The 13,640-nt window shown below is 46.3% G+C and overlaps 1 protein-coding gene across 1 annotated transcript in view; it reads left to right on the top strand.

Annotated features, from left to right (window-relative positions):
• Positions 1-367: 367 nt before the first annotated feature.
• LOC119176002 (uncharacterized) overlaps positions 368-13,640 on the top strand; it is a 353,641-nt gene continuing 340,368 nt past the window's right edge. The window contains exon 1 of the mRNA XM_075889318.1: positions 368-1,024. Coding sequence (XP_075745433.1) covers positions 657-1,024 — 368 coding nt within the window. The 5' untranslated portion in view covers positions 368-656. The remainder of the gene's footprint in view (positions 1,025-13,640) is intronic.

The following is a 13,640-nucleotide window of genomic DNA, read 5'->3' as shown; positions in this document are numbered from 1 at the left end:
GAAAGTGTCCTAACCTCTGCAGAACAACAGCGAGGTCTTCTTAAGAAACTTCGTCCAGTGGTGGTATTTTTACACACGTGTGGCGATGGTGTGGTTTCATCGTGGAAGTTCGGTTGAATAAGTTTTAACAAAACACTCCAAGGGCTTCTGTGAAATTCATTGGCACTTCGTTGTCGCTGATAGCCCACTGGGTGTCCAGCAACCGTAGAGTTCAGTAAGCTGCAAGTTTTTCAGTTCAACCGATCCTGGAGGCTTCCTGCAAGTATAAAATCAGTGAGTTACTTCTGGTCGCACCACGACTGGGTACCGCTCTTCGTACAGCTCCGTCCTTTCCTGAGGTTGCCAAGCATCCAGTTACATGTTCTCTGTAGCACATCGACAGCCTTGTCGAAGGTGCTGCCAGAAAATAGATGGGTCACTACTACTTCGTGATGGTGCTTCGTTGAACTGCTGCTGATGGGATATGGTCGTACGCTAGCAAAGGATACTACATGAGCTGAATTCAAGCTGCCTATGATATCGGAAAATCCTACCGTGTTCTATTGAATCTACCAGGACGATCTTCCCAAAATACACTACTGTGCTACGGTTCAAGCGTTGCCCCAGATGGCCTGACTGTACGTTACCAGGGGCAACGGTGGAACAATTACCGAGTCATGATACACCCTGCGCTAGTAGCCTCGTACCGGGGCGACGTTTCGGCCCTCTGGTGGATGCAGCAGCGTCACCGCATCGGTGCTTTGGGTCGGGGTCACGCCGAGCCCAGCCTGCGGCACGTGCGTGACTCGGCGGGCGCGGGGTGCGCCCATTACGCGGCCAGGGGAGGCCACGTCAGCACGCTTCGGTTCCTGGTGCTCGCGGCGGGTCTTCGGCCCCACGAGAGGGACACCTTCGGCAGCACGGCAGCGCACGAGGCGGCGGCGGCCGGCAGGACCCGGGCGCTGCGCTGGCTGCTCGCGCGCACCATGTGTCGGGCTGACGACAGAGACGCCTACGGAGACACCGTGCTCCACGTCGCCGCAAGGTCAGTAGCCGTCGATTTCGATGCATTTGCTTTTTTTTCATTCTCCGTACAGTGAGCGCGAGTCATTCGGTTTTACCAGGTTTCTTGATTAATGACGTTAAACAGTGATGCCCTGCGTGAATTCACGTACTTTAATAAGCAGTTTTAGAATAGCGCACGAAAAGATAAAGATGCCGTTTCTTTCCATAAGTTAACGGGGGCCCGCAAGCGGAAAGCGTAGAACGCATGCGCAGTGGCGACAAACGCTAACGCAAACATTGGCGTATTCATATATCTAAAGCTCTTTGAATTTGAGTTTGAAGTGGCCCGTATGCTTAGATGTAGGTACACGCTGAAGAACCCCAGGAGGTCATAACTATCGGAGCCTTCCACTACGGCGTCTCTCATAACCATATGGTGGTTTCGGGATGCTAAACGCCTACAATTATTTATTAACAATTACTTAACATCAGCTATGCGGTTAACGTTGATTTTCATTTTACGGCTTTCAGATCACTGCACAAACTAACGGCGACGCGACGCATGCGCAGGTGATAGCCGTCACACGCTATTGAAACCATGTGACCTTCGCGTGGAGGCTCCAGTTGAAGAATGGTCGCTGTGCCGGTGGCCTCGTCGTTCACACTATATCCGAGAGCCTGTTCATGCTACACGCTGAAACGGGACGGTGCACGAAAAATAACAAAAAAAAGCAGCACTGATCTGCGCGTTGGTGTCGAGTGGCAAAAAAAAGGATATAAGCGGTACAAACAAAAATTATAAAGCGTGGTAAATACACCGGAACTGGCGAAGCTACGGTGCGTGTTGTCAGGGCCGGATGTAGACCAAGGACGGATGCCGCCATTCAGTCCGACTTCGAAAAAGAGCGACCAAACTGAACAAAGGACAACAATACATTGGAATAAAGGAGGGTGGGAGAGATAGGGGGGAGGGGCGGCGGAATGAAACCATGTGAGTACCTGTGACTGGTAAAAGGTCAAAATACACGTCCTTGTCGCTAGGCAGCGCATACCTGCGCACAATGTGCGAGGCTGCGAAATGCTAATGAATCAACCTGTAGTTAGCGCGTTCGGGCAATGGAACAGGAAACGATTGTACTTTTGCAAATATCCCACACCGCTATTGTGGTCTAGCGATTACAGCACTCGAACTTTAACCCGAAGGTCTCGAAAACAAATATCGGCCGCGGCAGTCGCATTTCGATGCATTAGAAATGCTATAGAGTTCCGAGGTGGTCGAACGTTTTGAATGCCTCCGCTACGGTATCTGTCATAATCATATTTGAGACGTAAAACCCAAATAATTATCAATAAATGTACTGTGATTTGCATAATTGTGGCATATCTTAGTGATATTCATTGATTCAGCCTCGCGCAGGATCATTGAGTCTGGAAACCTTTCCGAAGTGTCTGTGTCAGTAGACTTAAATATTTGGGGCCCACTGTACCAGTCTGAAGCAAAGGCTTACTTGCCGTATCGGCAATGACCCGAATACCAAATAAAGATCCGAGTCACCCGAGCATGCAACTTCGGCCCTGCAGTTCGGTAGTCTTATCGGGGTAGTACGTAGCACTGGGGAAATACAAGAGCTATACACGTGCATCGGGGATCGCTGGATGTGCCTACCGTTGGTTCCAGACGCTGACAATTTACAGCACAGCAGTCTGCAGCCTTTGAAAATACCATAGCATATCCAAGGAGGGAATGATGATGAGTGGGGAGAAGCGTCCCTCTATCCATCCATCCGTGTGTCCGTCCGTTCCTACATGCGTCCATGTGTTCGATCGCGTTCGAGAATGCAGACGGCGCGCGGCTAACACCGACGAGACGCAAGCCATCGAAGGTGAGCACAAGCGTCTTCAACGCACCCGTTTCTCCGCTTCGTCCACGCGCCACCAACGGTCTGCCACGTACGGCGACTATCCATGACACTGAGAGAGGCACTCGTTCTCCGCGCACTCCGGCAAAGCGCGCTCAGCAGCCATTCGGAGAGTAGTGGCAGAATAACGCCATCTAGGAAACAAGACGAGAAATAGTCATCCATTTCTTGTGCCTTGATTTCTTTCTCGTCTCTTCATCTCTCGCTTACGCGTGATCAGTGACAAGGTTAGACTAAGAGGAGTTTCACCTCTAAAAAAAGAAAGAAAAAAGAGAGAGCGAAATGTCCGCTTGTTTAAACGTCGTCTTCAGCACGCAAATCCTGTTTACGAATGTCTCATTGCTAGTTGGCATCTCATCTTGCTGCATTTATATTAAAGACACAACAAACAAGTTTGAGACAATGGCATCACATAGGCCGTGCTTACCAGGCTCCTTTGTGAACAGAATATTCTCTGACAAAGGAAAAAAAAACCCTCTGCTGCTTTCATAGGCGTATGTACAGGAAAGGTGAGGGCAGCCCCCCCTCCCCCCCCTGCACCTCCACTGACCTTTAATTCTGCTTTGTACCTTTATTCAGTCGGACTTTTTGCATTGTCTAACATGAAGGGTTACGACCGCGCTTGCTTTTTTCCCCCCATAAAGGCGCAATGGGATTCCTCATGCTGTACTTGAAGAACATTTTATTACTTGCCACTTATGCCCCCGAAACGACGGACCATCACAGGCAGTTGTGAAATGCTCTTCATCTCTCCATTTTCGTTTTTGAATCTATTGTAGACCTTGTTTTCTTTCTAACTTTACCGATAGAAGGGGGCGCAGGGTGTACTGCGCTTATAAACATCCCTGCTTGCATGACTATGGTTAAATTTCTCAGAGGCTGCCTCTTAGAATCTTTAGCGACACACTCAAATTTATGGCCCTGCAGATCACTCGAAGTACTACCGTCGTGTAGGGACATTGGTATTTTCATGGAAGACAGACACTAGATATAATTGGTCTGCCCGTGGATTTGAAAATGGGCTGCAAAGAGACGATGGCAACTTATAAAAACAAACGCACGAAGTAAAGGACAATGAGTCGAGGTAGAGACTCCGTAAGGCCGTATAGCTTAAGCAGAAGATTAGCATCACACGTTTATTCTTTCGCTTAGCAGTTCTTTATGCAAATCGGCAGAAAAAAATGACTGGCACGGTGGAAACTGAAGGCGCGGAGTCTATTTCCACCAAGTGGTCTTTCCGAAGCAGTTGGCGATAACGCTGACATCCGCTCCACATGCACTGACCGCCGGACTTGCTGTGACATGCCTCAGGGCACGTGCCAGCGTAGCAGGATGTACTTACGCACAATATACCTAAATTAAACGCGAATTAGTATACGGAGTGATTAGTGCGATTGCTCGGTTCCGTTTACACGCCATTCTGTGTGTACTCGTTACAGGAAGGAGATTATCGACTACAAAACGTGTATTTCGGTATATGCACGAAGCTTTTTTTTTAAGAAAAAAGGCGGCCACGTACAGATAGCCAATCGCACTATATATGCCGGGTGGCAAGTGTTCTGATTTGTTCTATAGAGGTTGGTAAGTGTTCTGATTTCACGTTTCCTGGTATCTCCTATTTTCTTTATCTGATGCCGACGATACGCCAATACAGACTCGAGTACATGTGTCACGAAGCGAAATAGAGTGGCACTTTACCGATGCAATCACCAGTGGAAACGAGGAGCTAAAGAGTATATTCCGAATAGGGTAATATCCACAACAAGCTCCAAAGAAAGTACGAAAATAGGCAAGCTCTGTGGCGGACTGAATCGCAATGCAAAGACATATCTCCGAGTCGGCGATGTGTCAGTGTCTCGCCCAGTTATTACCTGATGGAGTTTCATCTGCGGTGTTGCTGTAGTGTAGCGTAAGAAAAATGGAAGGGCTTTTGACATTTTCTTGTCTCTCCTGACTTGCGACATGTATTACTCTCTTTAAAGAGACCCGTGGACTCCCTTTGGATATCATTGTACTCCCGTCTGAGAGTTGTGGTACTCCAAAAAGAGAGTTAACGTGACTCTTTAATGACCCCACTTCCTTCCTTTTTCGCAGACGAAAAATGAAAATAATAGGAAGAAACCAACAATCACGAAAAGCGTATCACGTGGACTCACATTAGCGGGATTCCGCTGTACTATACTTTCTTTATCATAAACGCCCTCTTATAATGCAGGCTTTGTATAAGATGATAAAAGCCAGGTATGATATACCGGATAGTAGATAGAGCGAACCTCCACAGCATGGCTTCTCATGGTGGGTACCCCAAAACATAGGGGGTTACGCGAGGCACTGATCAAATCTTTGACTTCCTCGCTCGCCAAGTCACCGATATAACGTAGCCGATGTGCGATCAATCCAAGGACCATCCATTACGCACTCGTCAAATAAATTTTTGACACAGCTTGCATTTGAATTGAATGCACGTGAATGTAGCTCGAACCGAATGCACAAATGCTTGTATGAAAGCGGGGGTCAGATGAAGAAGGGAATGTTGCTTGTCACTTGTGGAGCTTGTGGACCAACAGGATAACTTTGCTCTTAAGATATTTTCAGTTGTCTGCCATTCTTAAGGTAAGGCTGTAAAGAGTGTACCATGTTGAGGTGAGCTTGCTTGACAAACACGTTATTGGTTTAGTCGGTTATACAACTTCGAATGCCCCAACTACTCTTGGTTTACTTTTGACGAGTACAGGAAACAGAAGTACAGTCCGGTGATGTTTTTTTGTGCCCCGTATTTTGTCAAAATCATCGCTGGAATAGCTTAAGTAACAATGTCGAGATGGACGTTTCATAACGGCCAAGCTTTGTGTTTACGCGTTTGACACAACAAGAACTCCCGTTTTTTGCACACATATCCACAAGACCCTTGAAAAAGCTTCTTCCTGCTTCTCCCACTCTTCTTCTTGTTCTTCTGTTGTCTTTTATTGATACCCGAGTAAACTGTGTTGTTTCTGTAATGTTTCTTTGTTGCCAGCACCTCGCTCCAGATAAGGTCATTCAGCTACCCGCGTATTGAATTAGGCAGAAGTAAAAAGGACAACTCGGTACCCGCACTGGGTGGTATCGGCCCTGGACAGCCGTGTCACGTCACGCGCGGCCAATCCGCGACTGTTGTGTACTTACACTAAACGTGATTGGCCTGCGAACGACGTGGTGTTTGAAAAGAAAAAAAAATTATAAAAAAAGGACAAGAAATTCGAGTCTTTGCTGAAAACGGAAACTTTCGCCCCACTACGGTGTAGCTTGTGCGCACACATTGAAGGAAGGAGCGTATGTGTGTACGTACACGCTGCCGGCTTTACTGGAATCCGGTTCGGACGTGCGTGCCGTACTGTATACGTCTATTGGGATAAATAGCGCGCTGGTATTTAGGCATTCGCTGTAGGCCACCGCACAAGAAGCATGGTAGGTGAAAGAAAGGAACAAAGAAAGAAAGGAAGGAAGAAAGAAGGAAAGAAAGAAGGAAAGAAAGATAGAAAGAAGGAAAGAAGGAAAGAAAAGAAAGAAAGAAAGAAAGAAAGATAGAAAGAAAGAAGGAAAGAAGGAAAGAAAAGAAAGAAAGAAAGGAAGAAAGGAAGAAAGGAAGAAAAGAAGAAAGAAAGAAAGAAAGAAAGAAAGAAAGAAAGAATGAAAGAATGAAAGAGAGAAAGAGAGAAAGAAAGAAAGAGAGAAAGAGAGAAAGAAAGAAAGAAAGAAAGAAAGAAAGAAAGAAAGCAAGAAAGAAAGCAAGCAAGAAAGAAAGAAAGAAAGAAAGAAAGAAAGAAAGAAAGAAAGAAAGCAAGAAAGAAAGAACACTCATCTACGCGACATGCTGCATAATTAGGCATCAATGTAAATTGAGTCCTCGCTTAAACTCTATAAACTCTCAACAAAACTCTCAACGTACAGCGTTGACCGGGGCTTACAAAGCTAATAATTCTCAACGTACGCCCAAGTCCGCAGCTATATTGGGTCTGCATTTCAGCTGCTGCTGGTGGTGGTGCTGTTACTGCAAGCGGTTTTAGTCTGGCGTACTTGTCCAGAGTTGCAGATATCTACTGCGCATGGCTGTAGCGCGCCTCGCCTATCCGCCATCTTAAACGAAGAAACAAACATACCGACCCTTCCACCGATCTTGCGGAAGGAACGACTTATAATTTACGGTCGGGAAAAAGCTTGAGCAAATTATCATTTCCTTAATAGATGCAGGAAGACGCGATCGTTTACGTCCTTAAAAGGGCAGAAGGAAAGAAAAAAAAAAGATCCGGCTTTAGTGTGTGGTATACCTAAAATGAAGAGGCATAGCCACCATTACACAAAAACGACCGGGGCCCCATATTTATGCGACGTCGAGCGCTGCTTCTTAAAGCACCTACTTTGCGTACGCGCGTTTACCGTATGAGCTACACTCCGACTCATCCGATTTTCGGAGTTCTGCGGATGCTGACCGTCTTGAGAACCAATATAGGATGAACGAAGGGACTCGCAGAGACGCGCATTTGTCCATGGTGACTTGAAGACGAATGCCACCGGGGGAGGCGATTTTTATGACCATGATTACAACTTGAGACGTCATGTGATTAGCTTCACCAAAACCGTAGCCAAAAAAGCCCAGGTCACCCCGACATTCGGATGTAGTATAGGGTGTATTACCGAAAATAAATGATCAAAATAGGTGTTTTTCAAGGCCATATGGTCGAGATTTCCGGAGCTCTCTTCTACGGCATCTCTCATAATCATATCGAGGTTTTGGGACGTAAAACCCCAGCTAATATTATATAACCCTTGTCTTCACCTGATTTCTACGAAGTCACATGGGTTTTTGTGCCGCACGCTCAGTTTTCAAGGCCAGCATCTGATGAGAAGCTTGCTTTTCCGTCTCGAAAAAAGTCATGCATCGTTTGAAAGGGCACAATAATGAAATGCAAAGCAAGTTTGGGCTGGTATAGGTTTTCCTGTGAGCACTCCGTCATCGTCAACTTCGCACTCATAGGTTTGTTGCCAGAAAATAGTATAAAGGTCAATGTATCATCTCCGAATTTCGGGCTTAAATTTCAGCACTTGACTGTGTGCGTGACGACGCAGACTTGTCTTCATTTTTAAAATCTTTTAATCATGCCAGCTCAACAGATGGAGAGAGAGAGAAGCAAGTAAAGGCAGGTGGGTTAAACCGGTAGCACGCTCCGTATCCCATCCTGCCTTTGGGTAAATATAAAAGGGCTATAATAGAGGGACGAACAGAATCACAAGTGCACTCAGGGGTTTTTGCTCAGATCTGGTGTTTATTAAGTATCTGTCGATTTTAGGCATTTCAACGGGGCTTTAGTCGCCAAGTTTTCTGGGAAATCTGGTTCACTCGGAACGCACGGCATTTAATTTTTACCAAAACGCAATTATAAGAATTTCAGAGGACGGTGCCAAGACCTGTGATGTCAGGTCTTGTTAGTGCAACAACGTCCGAGACGAGCCTTGTTTGACAACGCCCGTCTGCTAATCCGCGGACATGTGCACCTTCTACAAAGCCGCGCCCCGACCAGCGTGTCGCAAGTGGATCGTTGCTTAACAGCACGTTATGTTGGGCTAGTTGGTACATATTAGGCTGAAATACGTAGCGCAAGGTTGAGAAAGAGAAAAAAGGAGACGAGACAGAAAGAGCGCCAACTCACTGAGTTGGCGCTCTGTCTGTCTCGTCTCCTTGTTTCTCTTTCCCGACCTTGCGCCACGTATTTCAGCCGGATCGTTGCCTCCACACGTATTCGTGTACGCTGACTACGTCGTCGGGATAGAGCCCTCTTATACAAGCTAAGAGATGGCTGTGTGTTGGTGAGTGAACGATTGCATCCTTTGGGACATGCGGACAATCCCTTCGTATGTCGCGTGGCTCCTGCGAGACACCACCCAATTATGAAGTGTCCTTCTTCGCTATGCACTGCTCATCAAGGAATAAGGACTTTTGGAACTTATTTCGGCGACCTGCAACGATTGCCTGTTTCCGGAAAGATGTGATTCTCGGCGGGACCCTGCAGGACCAACGAGCCCTAATAACGTTCTTTCTGAAACGAAATCAGATTGGACCCTCGTTTATAGACTTTTTTTTCTAAGAGAGTGCTTAAAATTGTGTTTACGTCTGTTCTATTTGTTTATTTTCTTCCTTTTTTTCCTAATACCTTTCTTTTCCCAATTTTTTTTTTTCCGAAGCAGCAGGCGTGTTGCCCCTCTAGGTGGCATTGTCAGCCTGCTTATCCCAATAATTCATAAATGTCTTTTGAGTTTTTTTGTGTTCTCAAATAATAATAATAATAATAATAATAATAATAATAATAATAATAATAATAATAATAATAATAATAATAATAATAATAATAATAATAATAATAATAATAATAATAATAATAATAATAATAATAATAATAACAAGAAGAACAACAAGAACAACAATAACAATAACAATAATAATAATAATAATAAAATGACACCTTCATCTCCGGCATACTAGTCATACATCAATACTACTCATCGTGTGAGTTAGTTCACTAGGAAGGAAGTTACAGCGGGAACAGACACCCACAAGACAGCGATCATGATACTCATTTGTGATTACCCACACAACACTTTTACGTACGCGTCGTTTCTCGTTTTGGGTGTCCGTTCGCGCTGGCACTCGCTTCTTCCTTGCTTTAGCAGAGAAGGCGAAGCCGGGTTGGAGATCAGGGCGCCATGGGCAGCCCGGAGATGTCTTGAGAGACAGCCCCCAGACACACACCTATTAAGAATAGAGGGGAGCAGGAAGGGCTCCCCTGCTTTCACTATCATCAGAGATGGGGACTGAAAGCCCGCGTGCCCTCAGTTATATTTTGATGAGCGAGAGACTCACATAGCCATAATTACGACGAATAGAGCTCGTTCTCTTAATCTATACACTTGGTATACTTTTACTTTTCTGTGTGCTATATGTATAAAAGTTTCGAAAGGTTCTACACAACCCCGTGTTACTGAATGATAAGTTATCTTATTGTGTTGCAAATTTTACTGAGGAGGTATCTAATGCGCTGGCTTTATAGACTTTTTATGGCTTCGTTTACACGCTACAGGCATTTTTTGGCATGCACTAGCACCGTTGAAGCTTTTTAACCTTCTCTTTTACTTAATGATCTCAGTTAAGCCTAATGAAGTTCTGCAGCAGCAGCAAAGGATAGAGCCTAAGCACTTCGCAAACTTCTTAATGAGTGTGCAGTAAATGCTGCAGACATTCCAGGAAGAAAGTCGTGGAAAGCCAAATGGAAAAAAGAGCGCGAGGCTAAAGCGGCGCCGCTTCTTTGACGATACGCCATACGAAAGGTTAAAGATGACCCCACTTCGCACTTTTCTGGAGGGAATAAAGAATAAAGGTTCGGCTCGAGTAAAAATGGAAAGCCACCGACGAGGAAAGCGGCAATGGACGTCTTTAAAGAGGGTCAGGGTGTCCTCCATCATGGTCCGTTTATCATCCATTCTTATTTCTCTGGCCTTTTTTTTTTCCTATCTGCATTCATCCAGCTGAACGTGGCCGCTCCTCTGTAGTTTGTGCAGACTGGATCCGCATTATTAATTTCAGCCATATTTGCCGGCAGTTTACCGGCACGGACCTACAGCAGCACGGCACCCCTGCTGTTTTTTTTTTTGTGTGTGTGTGTGCGCAGATGTGTAGATAGCGCGCGAAGGCGAGCGTGAAAGTTTCTGCTATTACAACGGCCGCCTCTTGCGGAGGCAAATACGAACCAGACCAATATGTCTGCGGAGACTCGTTGGTCATTTGTTACGTCTCTCAGCGATCGCCCCGCGGATACTTTTTTGTTGTTGGTGGTGGTGGTGCTTTGCCTTCAGAGACAGGTTCTAGCGTCTCAGAGCCGCTACTGGTTGGGAGTGGTCCTGCTCCTTTCCCGGCCGTGGCCTCCAAGCGCTTGGCAAAAGCAAATACAGTGCTTGATGGGGTACGTGTTTAAGATATTCAACGTATACAGCGCTGAACTCAACGTCTGGGTTATATTGAAGCAAAACACACCCTAGTCGCACCTCTCGTGATCATAGGCGGTGTATTTAGTTCGCACGAATGAAATGGAATCAGCTCACACAGGCTAGGGTGCACTGGAGCTCACTGAGACAGGCCTTCGTTCTGCGGAGTTCACATTTTCTGAAAATGATTATGATGATGACGATGATGATGCATGTTTCTTTTATTTACTTATTTACTGTTCCTAGGGCTACTTATGACATCAAGGAGGGGGTTCGTTTCATACAAATAGTATACTTAAGCATAGGTAGTTTTGGTGATGATAGGACATTCTTTGTTGTTGTTTTATCCTAATGTTTCGTATGCAAGAAAATGTAAACTTTTTATGGGTGATGGAAACGCTGACAGCGTCTTAAGAATGTCAAAAGAAGGCAGTTTCGTGAACGATTTCACCGAAGGAGATCAAAGGAAATTTTCGTGATTGAACGTCGTTAACTTCACGATCAATGTCATTCATGAGACTTCCCCGAAACACAAGATTTAGACGCAGTCGTTACAAAACGGCAAGTCTGTCCCGACAAACACTTGTCCCAACTTCCATGTCTGGAGGCGTGTCTCGGTGGCTATACTCTACGTCACCACCACGTTGCCACGCTCGTGTTGTCGTTGATGTTACCTTTATAACCGATGCTGTCGCCGTGACGTGAACACTTGGTCATTTTCATTGTCATTGTAGTTGATGATTTCACTGTGCCCTTCACTTTTTGTTGTTTTTGGAGAATAGTTGCAATCTTGGTTAGGAAGCATGCTTGAGGATGTGAATCAGTCAAAAGGCGAAACACAGGGAAGTGGCACACACAAGTGTGTGGACTCTCTGCCGTTGGCTTGTTCTAATCTTCATGTATTCTTGGTTCTAGTAAAGGGTCCAGCTTCCGTGGTCACGTAGCACCAAGAAGGGCTTTTCCTTTTCCCGACCTTCAGCAGTTTTTTCTTTAACGGATGGACGATACTTGTGGCCGACTATATATAAACACGTATACCTTTTTAATCGGCGAAAGCGCGATCGTCAACAAACTGGCCAGAAATATCGATGTCATCGGGAAACGACAGGGGAGTCACCGGCACCACGTGGAACACATGCGGATCTGTTGCATTTTACCCGAACCATGCGGCCCAGCTCACGTGCGCACCTTCCCACGTAAGCGGGCGCGTGCCAGGACAGTAGCCGAGGGCCATGCCAACTCTCTCCTCATCATACCGCTTCTCAGCAAAGAAAGTTCGGCACCATCTTAAATCCTAGTCGAAGAAACGTTCGGCGTACTGTCCTGGAATACGCTTTGGCGCGCGCGCGTATGTAGAACACCTGTATAGGAACACTGCGGGTTACCTGCAGTCATATAGAAGGTAAAATGGGAAACATCCAAGCGCACATGGACGTATCGCAATCCCTAAACCTTCGTAGCCTTCGTTCTGTTCCAGACAAGTACGCGTTCCAACTATATCGCCCGGCACGTCTTGTAGGAAGGGATTAAAATCGTGTTTCTTCGTCTTTCATCTTCCCGGATGAGAGAGATATGAGTCGAGCAGGGTACCGTTTCCTTTTCTTTATCCCTTCTTCGTCACTGCCGGGGGGGGGGGGGGGGGCGTCTTCGAGCGAAAGCTGTAGGTGTTTCCGAAAACGTGGCGATTCTCCGCTTCGATATGGGACCGGCGGTCTGCAAGGAGCCAGCCGCTCGCCGTACGCACAGCCCGCGCTCGATGTCTTCCTATAGAGATAGTCGCCGTGGCTCGTATATTACAAGCCATGCGGCACACGTCTCTTCTCATTTGTTCCGTCAGCGCCACGGTATCCTTCCCCGCGGTGTTATTTTTTCTTCTCGGTGGAAGGCTGCGAGCGTCGCACAAAAGCCGCTCCCGGGGACGTCCTTTCCAGCAGCGCGCTTTCCGGTAAGATACGAATCGTTACCGGCTTTGCGGTTTTAATGGACCCCGAGGCGTTCTCCGGCTACTACTCTATGGCGCTTTAAGATTTGACCGAGATGTCTTTACTTGTTGTTGTTGCTTTTGTTGCTGTTGTCCTTGTCGTCGTCGTGTTAGCAACGCTTCGTTCTCCGACACCACCAGGGCATGACGTCTGGCGCTTGTCACGTGGTTTACAGACTCTTTTAGTCAGGGCCTCAATTTTCTCTTCAGATTAGTTATAAACGCATTGTCGTCAATCTAGCACTCACTCTTTGTACAAATTCGGAATACGCAGCCACGACAATACCATTGTACAACGCGTTTTCTCCGTGGAGTATCGATTTCTGGTCAACTTCCCGCGGTACGGTTGCCTATACAACACTATATCACGAGCGAGATCAAGACAACGTACAGTTCGACGCCAGAACTACTTAGGAAAACAGCATTGCGTGCCACTGACTGGCAGAATTAGAACCACACTCCACACCAGAAATCGCGTCAGTCAGGAACGCTGGTAATTGGTGTGTAGATAACGCGCGACGATAACAGCTGTAGTGAATGCTAGCTTGTCAAGTGGCCAATAATGAACTTATTGCAATATACCAGTTAAAATTGGGTTTCGCATGTCCAAGTTTATACGCAGCCACGCAGCCGTGCTTGTAGGAAAATTACTGGCGCTGCGTATCGATAAATGAATGAATGGTCGCAGGACCACAATGATGCCACAATGAGACCACCCCGTCTTGAGGTGCCAGCTTCTATAA

Source organism: Rhipicephalus microplus, chromosome 3 (assembly GCF_043290135.1).
Source record: "Rhipicephalus microplus isolate Deutch F79 chromosome 3, USDA_Rmic, whole genome shotgun sequence".
Classification (NCBI taxonomy): Eukaryota; Metazoa; Arthropoda; class Arachnida; order Ixodida; family Ixodidae; genus Rhipicephalus; species Rhipicephalus microplus.
This window is presented reverse-complemented; position numbering and strand designations above follow the sequence as displayed.